General features: G+C 56.4%; 2 protein-coding genes across 5 annotated transcripts; one reads left to right on the top strand and one right to left on the bottom strand.

Moving 5' to 3' along the window:
- The first annotated feature begins 1,860 nt into the window (after nt 1–1,860).
- On the top strand, nt 1,861–7,586 carry RAB9B (RAB9B, member RAS oncogene family). 3 transcript variants are annotated; one of them, XM_041485310.1, is made up of 4 exons: nt 1,861–1,923; nt 3,445–3,497; nt 4,105–4,206; nt 4,294–7,586. In XM_041485310.1, the coding sequence occupies exon 4, from the start codon at nt 4,376–4,378 to the stop codon at nt 4,979–4,981; it is 606 nt and encodes a 201-aa protein (XP_041341244.1). In that variant the 5' UTR covers nt 1,861–1,923; nt 3,445–3,497; nt 4,105–4,206; nt 4,294–4,375; the 3' UTR covers nt 4,982–7,586. The 3 variants fall into 3 exon arrangements, with proteins under 3 accessions (XP_041341244.1, XP_041341242.1, XP_041341243.1); XM_041485308.1 differs by lacking the exon at nt 4,105–4,206 and having other exon boundaries at nt 4,341–7,586; XM_041485309.1 differs by lacking the exon at nt 4,105–4,206.
- A 4,216-nt stretch (nt 7,587–11,802) lies between these two features.
- PLP1 (proteolipid protein 1) lies at nt 11,803–18,878 on the bottom strand. Of its 2 annotated transcripts, none has more exons than XM_041485193.1 (7): nt 18,748–18,878; nt 16,345–16,531; nt 15,633–15,894; nt 14,660–14,828; nt 14,374–14,447; nt 14,201–14,266; nt 11,803–13,792 (listed from the first exon to the last, which is right to left on the bottom strand). In XM_041485193.1, the coding sequence occupies exons 1-7, from the start codon at nt 18,749–18,751 to the stop codon at nt 13,721–13,723; spliced, it is 834 nt and encodes a 277-aa protein (XP_041341127.1). In that variant the 5' UTR covers nt 18,752–18,878; the 3' UTR covers nt 11,803–13,720. The 2 variants fall into 2 exon arrangements, with proteins under 2 accessions (XP_041341127.1, XP_041341128.1); XM_041485194.1 differs by having other exon boundaries at nt 15,738–15,894.
- Nucleotides 18,879–21,124: the final 2,246 nt, after the last annotated feature.

Raw genomic sequence — 21,124 nt, 5'->3', positions numbered from 1 at the left:
CGAGCATGGTCAGCTGGGGTCACTGGCCATGTGGCATCTTTGGCTGAGCTGCAGGGATGTGCTGCCCTCCCTAAACCCTCCCCTGAGGATTAGGTGTCTGCCAGGCCTGACAGGGGTGGTGCAGGAAGGCAGAGCATGGCACAGTGCTGCAGCAGAGCATCATGCCTCTGCTGCCTTGGCAGGATCTGCCGTGGTGGCCCTTTCTTGTTCATAATCAAGGCTCACCCCTTACATGTTAAATTAGATCCCTAATCAATAAATACTGCCAAATAACAAGATTGCATGGCTGCCAGGAAAAGGGAACTTGGCAGGGGCAAGTGTGCCATGCTCAGAGGCTCACTCCAGCAATGCATGGTCCTGACAGAGCCGGCATGGGGATCTGGACTGGTTTGGAGGGATCTCCCAGTGGGTGGTGCAGGCTGCATCTGTCACTGGTACCAGCAGCATCCTGCACTTCTGTCCTGGAGCTGCTGTGTACAGTGGTGCCCCAGATGCACGCCCCTGGAGCTCCCACATTTTCCCCAGACTGCCCTGGTCCCCTACTGCCAACAGCCTCGACCTTGGACCCTTGTTCTGCCCTCCCCCTCCTCACCCTGCTAGGCTTTCCTTGTTCCCCATCTCTTCTGACAGATCACTGAGGCCAGTATTAATATAATCCCTGGCTTAATTTAAATCCTCCTCCCATCTCATGCTTTCCCGGGGGGAGAAGGGAATTGATGCACTTTTGTGGCACCCACTCAGCCCTGGAGCTGACACATGATCCAGATGGCCAAAAGCCCTGGATGTCCATACCAGAGGTCCCTGCTCTTCCCCCCTGGAGAAGGTGCCCAAGGCATGTTGCAGCCCCAGTGAGATGTGTCCCCAAGTTTCAAAGGTGTCTTTTGGTGAGCACCAGGCACTATTAGGAAGAAGAGTTGATGATGCCAACCACAGGGGAACACACAAGTGGCTGCTGCTCCCCAAAACTCCTCTGCGGCCACTTGCGGGTCTGGTTTCCCTCTCCCCCTGCTCTCACAGTCTGGGCAAGGCTGGCCACAATTCTCCCCTTCAAAGTAATGTTTGTATTAGCTGTTCTTCCCCGGAAACCTCCTTAAAGATATTCTCGCTCCTGGACCCGTGGGCGATTGTGAGGGTGGGGGAGTCTTGTTCTTTCGGGCAGCTGTCACTGAAGTGACAAAGTGGGGACGGGGGGACAATGAGAGCAGTGACAGAGGCAGGCAGAGAGGGGCACAGGCAGGACTGTGAGGGGAGTGACAGGGAAGGGCGGTGAGGGGCTGCGGTGCGACATGTGGGACTGTGAGGAGACAGGAGACCGGGGAGTGACAGGGACTGGCATTAAGGAGGCTGCGGGGGGCAGGGAACATGCGGGGACTGTGAGGAGAGTGACAGAGGGGACTGTGAGGGGACTGCCGGGGGCGAGCACTGCGGGGCTGTCGGCCACAGTGGGGACATGCAGGGACTGCGGAGGGGAGTGACGGGGGGTACCGTGAGTGGCACAGGGGGACACGAAGGGGACGGGACATCGAGGGGTGACAGGGGAGGCAGCGAGAGGGCACAGGTGGGACTGTGAGAGGGGAGTGTGAGGGGCTGAGGAGGCAGAGGGGGGACATGCGGGACCGTGAGGGGAGTGACGGAGGGACTGTAAGGGGGCTGAGGAGGCACAAGGGGGACATGCGGGACCGTGAGGAGGCTGAGGAGGCACAGGGGGGACATGCAGGGCCATGAGGGGGCCGAGGAAGCACAAGGAGGACATTCAAAGCCGTGAGGAGAGTGACCGCGGGACGCTGCGGGGCGGGTCCTGCCGGCCGAGGGCGGGCCGTGCCGGCCGGCGGGAGGCGCGTGCGCGGCGCAGGCGCGGGGCTGAGCGGCACCTGCGCCCCGCGGGCCGGGCGGCGGCGGCGGCCGGAGGGCGGTGAGGGTGAGGTAAGGGCGGGCCCGGCGCCGCCGCCCCTGGCCCGGGCACCTGCGGAGGGCGGGGGGCTGGAGAGCCGTCCCTCTACCGCGGCCCGTGCCGAGGGAGCCTCTCGCGGCTGCCGCTCCTCGGCTGCGGGCTCCTCCCTGGCCGCTCCCGTGGGGCGGGATGGCACCCGCCGGAGGGTCTCGCCTCCGCCGCGCCGGGGCCTGGGGAGCAGGGGGGAGTCGGACCCGGCGTGCCCACCCCGCTGTTGGTACCTGCACACAGGTGCTGGCGGCCTGCGAGAGCGGGTCGGCCCTGCTGCAGTGGGGTTCAGCCTCCGGAATAGGTCGCAACGGGACCAGCGATGTCAAGGCTGTGTCACGGCTGCCGGCAGCGTGCTGACCTGAGCCCTCTTCTGAGTCCTGCAGGCTCTGCAGCAGCCCGACATAACCTATTAGTCATTTTTTTAAAAGAGTCACTTGCTAACAGAGCATTTCTAAACAGAAATTCTGCTCGGGGCTGATGGCCTGTGCCAGGAGGGGCTTTGGTGGCAGTGACTGTCTTAGACATCCCTCAGGAAGGTTTGGAAAGGAACAAGGGTGTTGAACAGCTCACCTGCTCATGGGGCAGGATTTCCCCTAAGCCATGGGCCCTGGGGACCTGTGCTGCAGTTCCTGTTTGTCTCTTCTGACATTTGCATTTTAGTCTTTGCTTTAGAAATACTGGGTCACACACTGCTCCTCAAATAGCCCATCAGATTAGCTCAGCTGGACTTGGTTTGAGGTGTTTCTGTGCAGGGAAGTGAAATTCGTGAGCCTTTTGTGCAGAAAGTGTAGAAACTCACTTAAAGCAGAAGTTTCTGCTTTTGGCTTTGCGGTAGCACTGTTTGAAAGGGCTGCAAAAAGAGCAGAATCAAGGCTGAACAGGACCCCCGAGGTTAAGGCAGAAAGCAGGGTACGGCCTGGAAGGAGCAGGAGTGCTGATCTGAGCAGTGCCACACACTCCTGCTTCAGTGGGTTGGAGATGTCATCACTAAGCAGCACTACTCATCCACACCCTTCCCAGGAATGTTGGTAGCAGGTGCAAGCAAGCTCCTTGTCTTTTCATCCCAGGCTGTTCCCTGCTGTCTCACTTTCCTGGTTAGTAGATTCAGTTGTGTGTTCAACCCTCTAATCAGATTCCAGGGTGTGTGAGTAGGCAGGGCAAGCAGATCAGAGTTGTTATCATCCCCTGGATTGAGGGGAGACACAGGTTGCACAGCCTGTGCTCTCATGTCAGAGCTCCTTCAGTTTGTTCTGTTCTTACCTGGGGTTCAGCATGCCCATTGTACTGGCTCTGCCCTGGCCAGAAATGGGCTCTGTTCCATTTCACTCAGGGCAAGGGAAACTGTTCAGTGCTTTGTTCTTGCTGTTTTACTCCAGCCATCAGTACTGCACGTGCAGGTTCCTAGAGCTCTGCTGTTGTCCTTCCATCCTCAGTCAGCATCACAAACTGAAAGAGAACAAAGGCAGCTCTGGTAACCTTGATGACTGATGTTTGTTTTTTAGTGACTGAAACACTGGAGGAAGGTGTTCCCTGGACAGTCCTGGAGACAGAGCAGGTACAGTACAACAGCCCAACAAACCTCTTATTTCATGTCAGGCCTTTACCCTAGCCTGCAGAGTGTCCCTGGGAGGGGGAGCATGCATTGGCACTTGGCCTTGAGGGTGCTGACTAAGGAACCTGTGGTGTCTGGGTTGTTGCAATGTGAACCTGCAGCTGAGCCTGAGCAAACTGGGCTGTGGCAGGCCCTGCCAGCAAAGAGCAGCTGGTCCTGTGCCTGGGAAACCCCTTCCGAGCCACAGAGATCACGCGCAGCTGCGCTGGCAAGGTGAGTCAGCATCCTCAGGGTGATTAAGAACTGGCTTGACAAATTACTTGTATTGGTATTAGACCTGCACATCTATTGCATCCTTCCAGTAGAGCAAGTCAGAGAGGAGAAATTATTTAGCTGGTGATGGTACAGTGGAAAGGAAGGCCTGGTGATGGTTGTCCCTGGTGATTTTGCTGTTTCTGTGATAGCCTCACAGGATGCAGGCCCGGAGAGATGTTTTAAGTAGTGATGATGTGTTTGGAAAAACTGGACAAGCTTTGTGATACAGAGTTTTTACCAAAAGTAGTGTAATTGATACTAAACTCTCAACAGTTGTTTTTGCCTTGCACTTAAGGGGTCATGTGCTGCATCCATTTTGGACCTGTTGGAGGACTTGAGTGCCTGAAAGTTTGTCCAGTTCCTAGCTCTAAACTCTTTAATAAGAGAGATTAGGATGGTAAGATCTCTCTAAAAACAGACATCACCTCCTATATACAAAACTTCAGAAATGGGGATGGAAATACCATATTCTGTTCTTCTGCAGAACCCACAAGACAAATGGCTGTTTTGTACTATTTCTGAACGCTGCAGATTGCCTTGGTACCCTGCCCCTCCGTCCTGCTGCAATGAGTGGCAAGTCCTTGCTCCTAAAGGTCATTCTCCTTGGAGATGGTGGAGTTGGGAAGAGCTCCCTCATGAATCGGTACGTCACCAACAAGTTTGACTCGCAGGCGTTCCACACCATTGGGGTGGAGTTCTTGAACCGGGACCTGGAGGTGGACGGGCGATTTGTGACCCTCCAGATTTGGGACACTGCGGGGCAGGAGAGGTTCAAGAGCCTGCGGACGCCCTTTTACCGGGGAGCAGACTGCTGCCTGCTGACCTTCAGCGTGGATGACAGGCAGAGCTTTGAGAACCTCAGTAACTGGCAGAAGGAGTTTATCTATTATGCTGATGTGAAGGACCCTGAGCACTTCCCATTTGTAGTCCTGGGCAACAAGATAGACAAACTGGAGAGACAGGTGAGCACAGAGGAGGCCCGGGCGTGGTGCATGGAAAACGGTAACTATCCGTACCTGGAGACTAGTGCCAAGGATGACACCAACGTAACAGTGGCCTTTGAGGAAGCCGTGCGACAGGTGCTGGCGGTGGAGGAGCAGCTGGAGCACTGCATGCTGGGCCACACCATTGACCTGAACTCCAGCTCCAAATCGGGCTCATCCTGTTGCTGAGAGTGGCTGCTGCTTTGGGAGCGGCACTCGAGCCAGCGGCTGGATCAAACACACCTGGGCAGCCCTGGGCCACTCTGAGGAGAGTGGCCACAAGGACAAGAGGTGGTTTGCTCACTGGGGAGCTGCAGCCTCACCATCTGAATCCTGCCTGGAGTTTTCGGGCACAGAGCATGTTATCTGCAGGAGGGAGCTGTTAACAGAGCATGTGAGCATAGTCTTGCTTTCATCTCTGCCTGTTTTAGCAGGTTTTAAAGGGTTGAGTTAAAGCCCTTTAAATTCCCTAAAGACAATAGGGATTGGTTCTCTACCAAGAACTGCCTGCAGAGCAAAGCTGAGAGCATCCTAGACACTGAAGTATTTTAGTCCTGAAATTAAAAAAAAATACTAGACCCACTCATAACCATACTGCCAAAGGAAATCCCACTCGACATACTGAACAAAACCTGTCATAAAGACTCTGGCCCATGTGAGAAAGCCAAATACTGGAGTGGCTGGGATGCGTGTCTGTTGTTTGGGATAAGTGCGTTGTGTCCTGAGGCTGAATTATGATGAAAATTGTTAGAGTTCTGACGTAAAGCCACATATGAAGGAGAGATGGGCCTGTGTTTGAATGTGACAGTATTGTTTCTTCATAGCTGCCTATTTCTGGTCTGTTTTTCCTCACCTCTAACTTTGTCTTGTGTGAGTGTTATTTTTTGGAGAGACTGTCTGCTTGTTGTTTAATACATGTTTCCTTGTCTCTTGTGGAAGCTCAGCCTTGAAGCCCTGGGTGAAAACACTGATGTGGACGCTCACTGGGTCATGTCAAAGGGTTACTCAGGAGATCTGGAGTGTGACACTTCAGCTGGTTTCTGTCACAAGTAATCACTGTGTTCTCTAGCAGACCAGATGGCAGGTGGGTGGGCTGTCTCCTAGGTGTGCAGGTGGCTGGGGGTCTCATGCGTGGTCAGCTGTTAAACCCACTCGCTGTCTGGGACCAGTGACCCCTGTGCCTCATTAGTGGCACAGCCACGCCTTCAGTTGCTCCAGCGTGGATGTTCCCATGTGAATGCTGCAGCATGGAGCCATTCAGCTGCTGTGTCAGGCACGGTGCTGCAGGCACAGTTAGCCCTGCCATCAGCCTGGCCCTCAATCCCTCATAGGAAAAATCCAGGATGCTTTATCTGTAATTCCTGTGACAGACTGGTCAAGTGTCTGCTGGGTTAACTGACTGCTGTGTTCAGTCCAGTGGGATAAAGCTGCACCGCTTTCTCTGTTCAAGGTGGCTGAAAAATGGGCATGGGGGGCCCAAGGAGCCTTCTAGAAGGGATGCCAGGCTTTGCTCCCATCTCCTGCCCTCTGCTAGGTGTTAGTCCCAGGCTGGCTGTGTAGCGGAGATGAGCTTGCTGACTGCTGTCTTTGCCATTCAAACCTCGTGCCCTGCAACCTCCCGTGCAAGCATTTGGCCAAAGCTGTGGCTGCCCACAGGCACGTAGGAGCCTGCCCCGAGCACGTATCCACTGGCTGCCGGGTGATTCCCACTGTGATCAGCTGCTGGGTGGTGAATTTTATAGCTCAAATCAAGCAACCCTCCCTTAAGCTGTGCTTTAGAGCAGGGCAGTCTCTGCCCTGTGCTGGCAGCTTGTCCCCATCAAGGCACAGTCTCTGAGCATGCAGAGCATGAGCATTTTCCCCCATTTCTTCTGGGGTAACCCAGGGAGATCTTGCCCTTGTCTGCAGGGCAACCGTGTGTGGAAAGGACTGGAGTATTAATGCTTTAGGGGGATCTAATTTCTAAACAGGCCTGAACAGTTGTATTCATAGGGAGTGAATGCTATTTAGGCAGCTCCCTGAAGGAGAAGATTCTGCCTCTGTAGGTGAAAGAGATTTTTGCAGGATGTTATTGTTACTGTTTATTTAACTGTGTCTGACCTCCTGAGGCCTCTGGATTTTTCTTCATTAGCACTGCTTGATATTTCCTTCAAGGTCCCAGGCTCTGTGACCTGTGGTTCCAGGTTCCATCCCTGAACAGGCTCATTCCCTGGAGCTGGTTTGTGCAGGGGCTCAGGGTGAGAACAGACTCAAGTCCCTGTATGCTGGCCCCCCGGCAGGGGAGCTGCTGAGGGAGCTCCCTGCAGGTGAAACCGCCACTTTCCCATGGATCTCCTGGGACCTGTGTGAGGACTGGCACCTCCTACGGAAGAGGGCAGAGATTCAGCATGCCACGGTGCAGGAGGCACATGTGCAGCTGTTTGCAGCACCCTGGTAGCTAAAGCTCAAGAGCCTTGTTGTGCACGTGTTACACAGCACCTTTTATTTCTAACAGACATTGGATCATTGACTTTTTTTATATTAAACCCCCCTTATTATACTAGGCTTACATGTTTGTTTGGTTTTTTTTAAGGTAGAGTATAATATATTTCAGTTGTTTAATTTATTTTAAACGAAACGCACAATTCCCAAAGGAGCCAGGATTTTGAACTCTGTTGCAAGGTCAGTGCCAACAGCCATCCCTTCCCGTGTCCCCCTGTGCTGCTGCGGTTGTTGCTATTGCTACAGAACTGGAATTGTAAAACCAAGATTCTACCTTTATTTAAGCAAATAAAACATGGATGTATTCAAGTGAGTTTGGGAAGTGGCTGCCTTCTTGGTTTATCAATGTCAGTTTTTGTTCTTCTGAGGACTGGTTAGTTACAGCATTGGCAGAGAGAAGTTGCTAAGGGATCAGAGGGATATTCCTTCATGTACCTACCTGGACCAGGAGCTGAAGGATCAGAACTCAACAGCTGAATCCAGTGAGCGGTTTTGGCTTTTCAAGAGAATCAGAAAACAGTTTCAGAACAGAAATATTCCACATGGCTTCCTTCTGTCACTACATCTTAAATTCTCAGCCTGGGCTCTCAGCAGCAAGTCCAGTACTTTCCTGTGAATTCTTCCGGTGATCTTGGAACTGGTTCCTCGGGCTCCAGGGGGTTTTAGCCAGGCATGATTTCCATAGGATGCTGAGAAGGAAATCGGCATATGGGGACTGTTCTCTTTCACTGTCCTGCCAGGATGGCTGCTTATTTTGGGAGACTTTCTCTGTGTTTGCAGAGCCTGCTGTTTCTTTTGGCAGAACGTTTTAGTTTATTTTCCTCCCTGGTCTGCTTGCACTATGCGTGATTCCAGGAGGCAGCATAGGGTTCAAAGTCCTTGGAAACCATGCATTTTAAATGTGGGCTGGAGTGTCTGGGGTCCTCCAACTACTTCAACTATTCAAAAGGCAGATGAAAACACAGTCAACACTGGTAGGAGATGGCTCTGGCATGGTGGGGTTGTGGGGTTTGGGTGAGGCTGCCTCACATCAGGAAGGGTCTGCCTGAAAGCACCAGAAGCTGCTGACTCCCCTGGTGTGAGGTGTTTGTAAGGAAGTGCAGGCAGAGACAGGAGCCATAGAGAGGCCATTCCCTTATTCCCCACTTTCCCTCTGTAAGCTGTGGCAGAGGGCTCAGTAGGTTTTGTCATGGCATGGGGAGAGGATGGATCCTGGAGGGCAAAGGAGTGTTTCCAAAGGAAGGCAGTGAGCTGCTTCTGTGTGGGGCAGATGCTGTAGCATATCCCAGTGTGTTTGGAGAGGAGGAGGGGTGAGGAATGTCCTGATCCCATTCATCTTTCCCACTGCCCTCTTGAGGATTCTGCTGCTCTGGGCCGGGAAATGCCCCTGAAGAGCTGTGCAGCTGCTTGGTGGTGGGCTAAGGGAACTGGGTTCTCCTCAAGAGCCACTCTGAGGAGCATCAGTGGCTGCAGATGCCCTGGAGCTGCTCTCTGGTGACCAGGGGTGTTCCCTGAGTGCAGCTCCTCCTCAGCTCTGGGGCTGCTCCTCAAGGCAATAAACTCTGAGGAGACTAATGGGATCTCTGGATACAGCATATTCTTGTGTGAAGCTGAGGTTGAGCAGAATTATTAAAGAGTTAAAAATGCCCCTTGGGAGCCTCTGAACCCTACTCCAAGCTCCAGTTTCAAACAGAGGCTTGGGGAGCTCTGACACCAGAGCACTGGTGTGTTCTCCTCTGGACTGAGGAGCACTTGGCACTGCCCAGGTGGGAGGTGGTGGCAGCTCCATCAGTGGTTATCTGAAGGCCACAGGTGAGTCAGAGTCCCTTGACAGGGAGATTGGGCTAATCTGTGAGATGGTGGTTTGCCTGCTGAAGTGATTGCTCATGTAAAAGCAATCAGAGATGGACAGAGATAGGCCATGGCCCCAGTGCTTGCATAGCTGGTGCAGGAGCTCTTTCCTCGTGACTTCCTGGGGTCCTTTGGGGGCTGATGCACATGGCCACGTTCAGGTACAGGACTCCTGGAGCAGGCTGCATGGAGAAGCTGTGGCTGCCCCATCCGTGGAAGTTAACTGGGATTGAAGTCCAGGGAGAACAGAGCTCTGAGCAACCTGTTCTAGTGGAAGTTGTCCCTGCCTGTGGCAGGCAGTGAAAGCTGGATGATTGTTAAGGTCCCTTTGAACCCAGGCCATTCTGTGATTCTGTAACTTTCCACTTACTATTCCCTCCTCATCTTCAGACAGAAGCTCCTGGCAGAGCTGGACCATGCAGAGAGGGAGAGAAAGCAGCTGGGTGCTCGATCAGGTGCAGGTGAGGACTTTAGCCATGGCAGGTGGGTGTCAGTACCATGCCACGGCCCTGGCAGGCAGAGTTGCTTGCCAGGCTGGCTTATCCAAAACACAGCTCCGTACTAGCCACTGTGAAGAAAACTGCCCTAGCTGAAACCAGCACATCATCCTACACAGCCTTTCCAGGGCTGAGTCCGAATCCATGCTGAGAGAAATGAGCCTTTGGTGTGTTTATGGTGTGTCCTGGTGGGCTCTCTGTGCCGGAGGCTCGGGGGAGGGTTCCGGGCAGCGCAGGGACGGGGACTGGGGCTGCGGGGAGAGCCGGGGCTCGCCGCCGCTTGCCTCGCAGCCCGAGGAGCCGCTGCATCGACGGCCGCGGGGAGGAGCCGCAGGACCGGGGATGCGCGCCCGGAGGCTCGGGGATGCGGAGGAGCCACCAGCCCGCGGCCCTTCGCCCTCGGGGCAGGGCTGGGGGCCCATGCTCATCACCAACACCCCCTGGGTGCCGCCATCGCCTCCCCTCTCTTTTCCCCTCCCCAAGGCACACAGGGCCGTCTCCCGGGGCGGCAGGGCACAGGACGGAGGGATGGGAGTTGCCTTCTTGCCAGCAAGCCAGCTCATGGCACTTGCTCCAGGGTCCCTTTCTCTGGTCCAGCCTTTGCGGGAGCACAGTACTGCCGCATTTTAGCCGCAGGTGATTGCACTGTGTCCCCTGCTTGGAGCTTTCCTGATGGACCAAGATGTGGTTTAGTTTGGTTTGGTTTTTTACAGAGATAGGGTTTGGTATGAGGCAGAGCTTATTCCCTGTGTTTCCTCAGCCAGTTCCTGGAGGGTACTGGGTGCCCAGGAAAGGAGCTCTGAGGGCAGTTCCAATGTCCCCAGGTGGGGTGGCAGCAGGGCATGGCCAAAGGCACACCTGATGAGGCTACATTTAGCCCTGGGCCTTGCCCAGCACCCTGGCCTTGCTGGCTGCTCTCACACACCACTTCGCACTTGCTGTCCCCAGCCCGCACCCCGGCCGGGGGGGCACCAGTCTCTGCCAGGGGAAAGAGATGGTGTTTTGTTCCCCAGCTCGCTCCTGCCCAGAGGCTGATTGTGCACACACAGGACCCTTTCAGCATGGGGAGAGGAGGGTGATGGCATCTGGGAACGCAGGGAACAAAGGGCCCCGTTGATGCTGGCTGCAGCCCCATGGGTTTCTGTCAGCCAGGGCAAGGCCAAGCTGTGCCACTGAGCTGGGGCAGCAGCAGTGCATGAGCTAAACCTCCCCTGGCCAGGCTGCATGGGCAGCTTTGCTGCCTGTTTGGAGGGGGCTGAAGCCAGGGAAGAGAGGGGGGAGTGGGATTTGGGTTATGGTCCTATTTAGGAAGACTAGTGAAGGTCCCACCCTGCCACTCCTGGGCATGTGGCTGTGCCTGAAATCTGCATTTTTGGGCAGACCCGTGGGGCTGGGAGCATCCCTCTGTGGCCTCACTTCCTGGAGGCCCCTAGGCACAGCTTCTGGGGAGATTTCCAAGAGAAACAACATTTGAATCAATAATTTTTGAGCATCTGCTGTGGAAAAATGCACCTAAGGTTTTCTGGGGCAGAAAGGCAGCAGCCAATGCGCTCCCACACACCAGCACCGTGGACATGGTTAACAGTCCTGCAGCAAATGGCACCACAGAGCCACAGACAGAACATGTTTATCTCTGTGACTATCCAGTGTGCCCCTGTGCCTAAACAAGACCATCCTGTTCCACACAGGGCTCTCTGCAAGCGAGACAATCGCCCACCCTGCATGGCTCTGGCCATGTTCATCCCACACATGCTGCCTTAGTGCCAGCCAGCTTGGCTTGAGATGTCCTGTTAGTTTTGTTGTGGTTTTGTTGTGCTACATGAGGAGACATAGCAGAGGCTGTCAGCACGTGGGCCGAGTGTTAAAGGGCAGCAGCAGCACCAAACACAAGCAAGCAGCTGCTGCAAGACCCCAGCTTTCTTCAGGGTGGCTGGAGAAGAAACAAGTGGTTTTAAGGGCCCCCCACCAGCTGGGAACAATGATTTTGAAGTCAGAGTTATGAACCTCGTGGAGTGGGCAGAGCCCTGCAGGGGCTGCTGGCCCACACATGGTTTCACAAGTACTGCTCCTCTGAGACCTTCTCTTCTGCAGCCTCCCTTTCCCTGGAGAGCCTCCCCTTTTTTTTCTTGTGGGGGCATAAGGTGGGAAAGCCAGCACAACAAATGGACAGGCAGACATACATCTTGTTCAGAATGTTCTTAATTTTAATGTATTTTCTTTAATTTTTATAAAATACATCCTGTAAGATAAGTCTTTAAAAACTTGCTCCTTTTTATTGCTGGTTAACAAGTTGAAATTCTAGATCAGAAATGAAGGAAACACTTTCAGTTGATTAACTCTTTTTGCGTGTGTATGTGTGTGTGTTTGTGTGTGTGCGTGTGTGGGGTCTGGGGACAAAGGTGGGAAGGAGGACCTGGTTATTTTTTGTTAAATGGATATGAAAAAAAACCCCAGCAAACCCCCAAGAGAGATAGCACTGATGTGAATTTCCAGATCTTGACTGGTTTCTCCCCACCCTGCCACCCCTGCTGGCATCTCCCCCCTCCCCATCCCGTGTGCGTTGGTAGCCTGGCCAACCTATTTCAGCATTCCTGGCAGCAAGGATCCTTCAAATGCACTGCTCAGCAGATCTGCCTCCTTATCCTTGCCCCTGCTGAAACCAGCACTTAAAAATATATATAACAATACAGACATGAAAAAAAAAATAAAATCCATGCAAGGTGGAGCTTCAGTCTGCCACTGAAATTAGTTTCTCCAATAAATAAACACAAAGATTAGCACTAAGGAGAGAGGCAGGGAGAGCAAAACAAATCACCAGTTGTCAAGGAGGACTGGAAAGAGCACTTCTGCAGATCTGGCTGGATCCATGCTACCCAGCCAGAGGGCTTTCCTCCAGCTGGAGAACAGTCATGGAGAAGAGGTCTCCACCCAACCCCTTGTCCCCCATCCCTCTCCATGGGAAAAGACTGGCACCAGTAAGGATCTGGATTGCAGAGACGGGCTGTGTTTGCACCTTGTGACCCCCAAACCACCACCTTTCCTTCCCTCCTCAATTCCTTGTTGGGTTTCACCTGGAAGCAAGATGCTGCCAGTCCCTCCCACCCTGGCAGGCACAAGGCAGCTGTCCTGACTTGCAGGAAAAAAAGTGAGGGGACGAGAGGGACAGAAGGAGGGGTGGTTACATTTGAAAAGGGGGAGAAGCGAGCCGAGCTCTCTGGCACAGTGGAGGTTAGAGAAGCAGACATCACCCCAGAGAAGAGCACCATTGTGAAGGGCACTGGCAGGGCAGGCAAGGCACGCGGTCCCGAGGGTTATCCCCTGCCTACGGAGGGATGGCTCTGGCTTTATGCTCCCAGGGCTTGCTGCAGAGGTGTCCCCTCCTCAGTCAAACCTATTTGCTGCCTCTCTGCTGCCTGGAGGGTAAAGCCAAGGGTCCTCCTTGTCTACAGAGACACCAAACTCCTTTAGGCTTTAATAGGAGCAGCTGGGTTAGGGCTTTATCGGCATTGGGATCAGCACTCTCTTCTCCACAATGGGAAGATCCTTGCCCTGAACTCCCTTTGCCGTGGCTGCAGCAGGCGATTTAGGTTAAATTCATCTTTCTCTGCTAAGGGAAAAAAATCCTTCTCTTATTCTCCATCCATGGGTGGTGACAGCAGACAGCTCCAGGAGAGTCTTTAGCAATGGTACCAGGACTGGGCCAACTTCCTTTTCTCTCTAGGTAGCCTCTTGCTACTCATAGAGCAACCTACATGGATTTCTTCCTCCCAGGAGCTTCAAGGCCTTTGCTCATCCCTAGGCAACACTGGGACATTGGAGAAAGTCCCTCCTCTTCTCTGGCCGGTGTTGATGGGCTTTGCTCTAGAGCGAACCGGTTACGGATGAGCAACGAGAGAAAAGTGCATGAAGAGGCATCCATTGGTGGGAGGCTCTCCTTCCTGGTCACGCTCAGCACAATGGATGCGAGGGAGGAAGAGGAGGGGAGTCATCAGCGAAGGCAGAGTTAACGCAGGAGACCTGGTGTCAGGTGGCTGCAGTGTTAAAGCCTCGGGGTTAGACAAAAAAGGGCGTTTGGTCTGGCTGGGCTCCGCCTCGTGGGCTAGAACTTGGTGCCTCGGCCCATCAGCCTGAGGACTGCGAAGTTGTAGGTGGTGGCGATGATGAAGGTGACCTGTGGGTGGGAGGACAGTGAGCGAGGGGGCAGCCCCCAGCCCCACACCCCCACACACAGAGCAGTGCCCTGCAGAGCCCCGCAGCCCCGCTGCACCGTGGGGACGCCGCAGTGCCACCGCAGTGCCAGCACAGTGCCGTGTCGCTGGTGTAAACAAGAGGAGTGCCGGGGAAAGGCAGGGCACTCCGTGCATTGGGACCTCTCCCTGGCGGTCTGCTAAAGCCTCTCCAGATCCCCTCCTGCAGCCACCTCTACCTTATGGCCTGGACTCACCATCTGCACTTACGTGCCAGAAAACGACACGAGCACAGGCTCTGTCCCATCCATGCCCACCACCTTCGCTGTCCTTTTCCCCCACATCTTTGCCAGGCGGAGAAGAACGGCTGGGCAGGGGGAGCACTGACTCACCAGTGAGACCAGCGTGGCAGCTGCCCCCACGAAGGCTGCGATGAAGAGGTGGAAAGTCATCTGGAACTGCAAGGGAACAGGAGGGTGAGCTCACAGGGTCCCCTGCGCTGCCTGGGGAGGCCAGAGCCAAGGTGTCCCACTGAGGGGAGCACACATGAGGTGGCAGGAGTTACCTCGCTGGTCTTGCAGATGGAGAGCAGGTTGGAGCCACACACCTTGCCAGGGAAAGCATTCCAGGGCAGGACACCTGTGGAGATGTGGGAGTCAGGTGAGTGGAGTGTGGCTGACAATTGACTTCCTTGCTCAGCTTCCTACAGCCACCTGTCACACACCCCCCAGCATTTTGGGGCTGTTCAGCACCTGCCCTGCTTTATCCCACCCAATGTGCCTGGGCCCTGCCCTCCATCCCCTCTCCTCTGCCCTGAGCCCTGGCTCCTGGGTGGTGAACTCAGCACTCACCGTACATCCTGGCATCCGCACACAGGGTGCCAATGCTGGCCGAGGTCTTGGTGGGGTTGCCAATGGACTGGCAGGTGGTCCAAGTGTTAAAATAGATGTAGACAGGCACCGCGGAGCAGGCGAACACCAGGAGCCAGATGATGGTCAGGACGTAGGTAATGCCCACAAACTGCAAGGGGCAGGACAAAGCCGGGCACAGCCGTGGTTACCAAGTGGCCCAGGGCACGGACAGGGGAGCGCGAGGTTCCCCAGGCAGGGGAGGGCGTGGGGCAGGTGGGGAGTGCGATGCTGCCCGCACGCAGCTCTGCACCGCCTGCCAGAGCCAGCGTGTCCCCAGGCAGGCAGCACAGGACAGCAGCCAGGCTGGGGGCTCCTGCGGCTCACAGCACCAGCGCTGCTCCCAGATCCACGCCCGGCTGTGTGTGCATGGGGGGGACTGGCAGCAGCAGGAATGCTGCCACCTTTGGGGAAGGGTGACCGTGGCCACGGCCAAGCAGGGTTTGATCTCTGTGGGAGGGCAGCTGCAAAAGCTGCCTTGGCGTGTCAACGTGGCTCTCCTGCCCTCCCTCCGTGGTGCCACCCCAACCAGCCCCTGAGGGAACCACAGCCGTGCCCCTCTGCTCCCCCAGGCCACAGGATGCCTTTGCCAGCACTTTGTCACAGTTCCCAAGCACAGTGGAGTGGATGACCCCAGGGGTACCGGGTGCCACAGAGCTTTGAGCTGCCAGCACTGCAGGGATGCTCAGATTCTCCCTGCCTATGTTTAAACATGAAGCAGTTTAATTAAACATAGCTATTTGGGCTGCATTGGTCCCCAGGAAACACGGCAGGCCTGGGGGAGGACAGCAGGGCTGTGCTTCCCTTTGGGATCTCCCAAAACCCGGACGGCCGCAGTCTCCTGCCCTGTGGCCACACGGAGCGTGGTGAACCCGCTGGGGCGCGCGAAGGGGTGCCAAACCCCGGTTAAGATCACCTTGTCAGGATGTCCTAGCCACTTTCCCAAACAATGACACACCCGCTGCCACGAGTGAGCTCGCTGGGGGCCTCGCGCTCCCCTCCCTTTCGGGCCCCCAGTTACCGTTGCGCTGAGGCCCTTGCCGCAGATGGTGGTCCTGTAGTCCCCAAAGATTTGCCGGACGGCACCGGTGGTGTAGAAGCCTTCGGCCAGCAGCAGGGCTCCATAGAGGAAGAAGAAGGCAGCTGTGCCGTAGATGAAGTACTGAAAGCCGTGGATGCTGTGGGGGACAGGAGTGGGCAGGGCTGCTCAGGTGCTGGGGTCTGCTGGAGAGCTCAGCCCTGTGTGTGGCAGCCTGGCCACCGCTGCTTCCCCTCCCCACGCTGCCCCAAGGGGACCAAAACTGAGGGTGAAGCCACAGGAAAAGCAAGCTGGGACAAAGCTGTGGAGAGCAAGGCTGCCACCGACACCCCCACCTCCTCCATACCTACCCCATGCAGAGGTCCAGCTCTACCCAGGACACCTAGCAAGCGTCAGATAAAAACTGGTGTGAAATAGAACGAGTGGCCACTTGGACCCTGCCATGCAAGCCATGGGCAAAGGCAGCAGGGTCTCCGGGGTGCCCGGGTGAGAGCCTGGCCCTGGCCAGCCCAGCCAGACACCTCATCCTGGCATGGACACAGCTGGAGGGGCCCCGTGTGAGGCGGGTGCTCTGCAGCAGGGTACTTACACATCGATGAGAAACTCATAGTCCTGGTAGTTTTTGGAGAAGTAGGTCTCGATGAGCTGCTCGGTGCCTGTGAGGGCTTCGTGCCCACAGCCACAAAACAGCGCTACCCCAAAGAAGCACAGGCCAGTGGCAACCAAGGAAGCAAAGGGTGCCCCAATGAGACATCTGGCACAGCACTCGAGTAAACCTGTGGAGAAAAGAGGAGACCTGGTAGGGACTGCTGGGACAAGGATTGCTTGGAGCCTGCAGCTCAGGAGCACAAGCGCAGTGGGAGAAAGGTGCCTGCCAGGAGGAGGGAAACAGGTGAAAGGAAAACCCCAGAAACAACCCATTGCAGTGCTGGAGAGCCAAACCCAGCAGCTCCCCTGAGAGCTCTCCCAGCAGCTCAGGAGCCCACCCAAGGGTACCCAGGGATGGTGGCAGCGTGGGGCACAGGGGCTGTGAGGAGCCAGCCATGCTGACCCGTGACAAACAGATGGAAATGGAGCGTGACATAGCGTAATGCCAGTGGGACCTGGCAAACAAGCTGCTAATGGGCTCCCCACTGCCACCACAGCGGCCACCACAGCTGCCTGCAGTTCTGTTTTGCCATCAAAGATGGAGGGGAACCCAGCACCTCCACAGAATCGAACCCCAGGGAAGATCCAGCAAGGTGGCCCTGCTTGGGGCAGCACAGCAGGAGCCAGCACACACCCTGAGCACTCTGGACTTCCAGGTGGCACTGTGGGCACTCATCCCTTGCCTGGCACCCCGCAGGCAGCTCGGGCTGCAGCCGCCCCTTTATGCAGGCAGACGTGCTGGTGGGAAAGAGCCGTGCTAGCTCCACAAATGACAACACTTGTGTAATAGGTTTAGTCCTCCAGGAGCTGCGTGAGGGCAGGCAAAGCAAGGACACACAGCAGTGTGCTGCTTGGAGTGCCTAAATGCTGGATTTTTTCAGGAGTGAGGCCATGGGCACCTGCTCCTTGCGCACGTCAGGGCTCTACCGTGCAGGAGTGTTGGCTCAGCTTCCCTGTGGGCTGGGTTTGGAGGTGCCCAGCCAGCTGTGTCCTGCCTGCTTTGGGAGCAGACAGCCAGGTGGGTTTGCACCCACCAGCATTTGGCTCCAGGTAAGCTGGGACAAGCTGCTGCCCTGGCTGTGTGGCACCTAGGGAAGCTGCTCTCCTTCCCCAGGGTGTGGGCTCTGGCACCCCACTGCCCAGGGCACAGTGGCTCCCTGGGCACATCCCATCTGGGCATAGAATTTCTGCCTTGAATGCCAAAAAGGCACCCACACCAAACCCACGCTCCCTCCACAAATCCCACAGTGCTTCTCTCCTCCCCAAGAGGAAAGAAAGCCGTGGGGTCCTGGCCAGCTCTCCCCTCCCCACGGGGAGCAAGGTTGCGCAGTGGCACCGAGGACAATGGGGGATTGTCCTGGCACTGCCACCCCAGTGGCTGCCCCACGCCAAGAGCAAACAGGGAACAAAGGCAGCGCTATAGGGGAGTGCTGGGACCCCTCCCTCTTGTTTGCCTTGGACACAGCAGATCCAGGGGGGGCCTCGTTCATTCTGGCCAGCGCTGCTCCCAACCTGGCTGAGACCCACAGGGTCTGGCCCCTCGCTGGGCCAAACTTGCCTTTTCTGGTTTGATTTTTGGCCAGCCGGGAGATGGCACAGAGGTGCCTGCGCTGGGGCAGTGAACAGCTCCATTCCCAGGGGACTGCAGGATGCAACAGGGCCTGACAGGCTCCCTGCCACAGCCCCTGCTTTGGGAAGCTGCAGGGGGGAAGCCTGGGGAGGGGAAAGGATGGGAGAAAGAGCCCTTGTGCCACACAATCCTGAGCCTTGTACCCAGGCTCCGCTGCTGCCAGCACCAAACAACGTGCTGCAGACAGGAGGAGGAGGCAGGGGGCCAGCAGAACAAGGCACCCCTGGGAACAAAGCAGCCCTAAAACCCCAGGGGTACACTGGTGAGTATTAGATCTGCTGTATCAGTAGGGAAACTGAGGCACCAGGTGTGCCTCTGTTTTCCCAAGACTGCTGGCACACAAGTGGCACGAGCTGTGACGGGCTCAGTGCCCTGCCTGGACCTCGCAGCTCCTGCCAGCCCCAGGCTGGAGCTCTCATCTCTCCAGCCCATGGGGTGAGGGCTGGGGTGGGACAGGCTGTGGGGATGGCAGCTGCCCTCACAGACAGCACATGAGTGCACAAGGACAGAAAACTGCCTTGGGAAAGAAAACATCATCCCTGCTGTGCTAAGGCATCCTCCCTCGGCAGCTCCCACAGCCAGCACGGGCACAGTGGGGTCACCAGGACCTCACCAGTGCCAGAGGAAACTTTCAGGGGGCTCTGTTCTGGATAAGGTCCCCAGAGACACCAGCAGCAGCTCTCCAGGTGGCCCCCACCCTCACCTCATACTCACCCATGGTGCTGGACTTGGTCACGTCCCGCGGCGCCGCTCTGCTGCTTCGGTGCTGCGCGCCGAGCCTCCCTGCCAGGCGGTCCCACGCGCTGGATTTCCCCCTCTGGGTGCCTGTCCCGCTCTCCAGCAAAGAAAAGGGCTCTCTGAGTGACAGCCACCCCCCTTAAAGGAGCGGGCCCGCCCTGCCCGGCCCCCCCAGCACCCCTTGGCTGCCAGCTCCTGGGTGCCCGGCGATGCCTGGGCAGCGCTGCCAGCGGCCCCGCTCAGCCTCCTGGGGGAAAAGGCTTTTGCAAAAGTGACAGAGCAGGCTGGGGGCAGGGAAGGGGGTTGTCCCCCATCGTTGGTGGCTCTGGGGACATCCCCCAGCCCCACCAGGCTGTGTTTGTCCAAGCTGCCCATTGAGACAGCGTGAGAGTCTGGACCTGTGGGACAGCAGTGGTGTCCCCCTGTCACCTCCCTGATTCCAGAATCTGGCAGCAGGGAAGAGGGGTTCCCATCCCAGGAACCTTCTTTCAGCTGTGGAGGCTCCAAACTAGAAGCTTTCCCCCTTTTGCTGGAAATCTTGCGTCTACTTTCCCCAGCCCTGTGACACCCATGGGGCAGTGGCATTCTGGTGGGGACACTCGTGGGTCCCCATGGTCTCAGGGCTGTGGCAGGTGCAGCCTGCTCCCTTGGGTGGCCCTTGTCCCGTGGGTGCCACGGTTCCCATGGGTGCCCCTGGTGCCCTGCAGCTGTGGAGGCAGCACAGGGCCAAGGGAGCCTGCAGAGGGCAACCGGCCCCTTCCCGGCAGGCACAGGGGGACAAAGCCCTGCTGTGTCCCTCAATGCCCCACTGTGTGCCAGGCAGCGAGGTGGCAGGGCCTGGCTCTCCCTGGGCTCGGGGACACTGCTGGGCTGTGGCAGGCTAGGACCAGGGTGGGCCACCCCTTCCCCAAAAACCTTGGCTTGCCCACAGGTGGGATGGGGGCAAACACCACTTGGGCATCTGTGCCAGGGCGTTGTGGTGGCCAGCTGCACCCCACACCAGCAGGGCACAGCTCCTGGCCCCACAGCACCCCTCCCTGCCTCGGTTTCCCTCTGCTAGGCAGGATGGCAGAGGGGCTGCCTGGTGTCCCCAGCCAGATGTGGAATGGGAGGGGACAACAGAGCAGGGGGAGCCTCTGCCACCACTGTGGCACCTCCCTTAGCTCCCAAGGTGGCACCCAGGTGGCCTGGCAGCGATGTCACCTGGCCATGATGGCCTTGAAATGGCCACAGGAAGGTGACAGACTTGCAACACCCCTTTGGAAATCAGCAGAACCCCTCCAGCCACTGGAAACCAGCAGAGCCCTGCCTGCATCCCAGGGAAGCCCAGAGGGACCCCCTGCCACCAGGAGGAAAAAAAAATGTTACATAAAAACTCCCCCATAAATAAAACATATAAAATGCAACATAACAGGAAAAGAATAAAATATGACACGGGGCAAAAACATACCAGCCCCTCTTCTTGTTTCCACAGAAATCCCAGGCTTGCTGGCTCTGCCATTTCTGAACACTCTGGAGGGAAGTGGGAATTTTACCTCTGGGCTCAAGGTGAGCAGCTAAGAGGAACTGTGATTGCTGATTCCTGCAGAAAGTGGCTTAAAATTCTTGGTTATTGGGCACTTTTAGTCAGCAGGTGGATGACAAAAGGTGGATGACAAAAGGAGCCAAAAAGACCCCTTGGCCCTGTCATTAGTGGCAGTGGGGACCAGCCCACCACCTCCTGGCAGTGCCCCATGGATGCTCCAGAGCAGGACTGCAGGACAGGGAAAAGGGAAAAATCCCCCTCCTTGGACTTCTAAGGCTTGACGGAGAAGAAAATGTGCAGGGAAGTGTTTGGAGTTGCCTTTCCCGTGGCAGCATGGAGGGTACCCTGCCCAAGCAGCTGGGTGGGCACCCACAGCCCAGCCCAAGCACTGCCCGTGCCTGCGCTGCAGGGCAGAGCCCCGGGGGCGCCTGTGGCCACGGGGATGATGGAAAGCCCTTCCTGCATCCCTCTCCCTTTGCACTTCAGCTGGAGAGCTTGGGAGAGCCTCTGCTGCAAAGCCAACCGTGCATTTCTGCATGCTCAGAGCAATCCTGCAGCTCAGCCCCTCCTGGATGAGCCCCCAGGGGAGCTGCAGGGAGCCTGCCAGCCCACATCAAAGCTCTCCTGCTGGCTCGTCCCTGCCAGAGAAAGCACTGCTGCTTCCCAGGTGGGGAACACGCCAGGCTGGTAAAAATAAACATGCTTATAAATCAATATGGATCACCTTGCAATTTGTTCTGACCCTTGGGCAGTGACCAATTACATCCAAACCCGGCCCCACCCCCGGGAAATGAAGAGTTTAGTTAGGAGCCCTCACTAACAGAGCCT

The sequence above is a fragment of the Pyrgilauda ruficollis genome, unplaced genomic scaffold (genome assembly GCF_017590135.1).
Source record: "Pyrgilauda ruficollis isolate IOZ18807 unplaced genomic scaffold, ASM1759013v1 scaffold7, whole genome shotgun sequence".
NCBI lineage: Eukaryota > Metazoa > Chordata > Aves > Passeriformes > Passeridae > Pyrgilauda > Pyrgilauda ruficollis.
The sequence above is the reverse complement of the archived record's forward strand: the minus strand, read 5'-3'. Positions and strand labels throughout refer to the sequence as shown.

What these genes read in the sequence shown, in the direction of transcription:
- RAB9B (XM_041485308.1), top strand. Translation starts at nt 4,376, where the DNA reads ATGAGTGGCAAGTCCTTGCTCCTAAAGGTCATTCTCCTTGGAGATGGT.
- PLP1 (XM_041485193.1), bottom strand. An exon ending in TATGAGTTTCTCATCGATGT is followed by an intron (nt 15,895 to 16,344) that starts GTAAGTACCCTG and finishes TGTCCCCCACAG; the next exon opens with CATCCACGGCTTTCAGTACT. An exon ending in GGCTAGGACATCCTGACAAG is followed by an intron (nt 14,829 to 15,632) that starts GTGATCTTAACC and finishes TGCCCCTTGCAG; the next exon opens with TTTGTGGGCATTACCTACGT.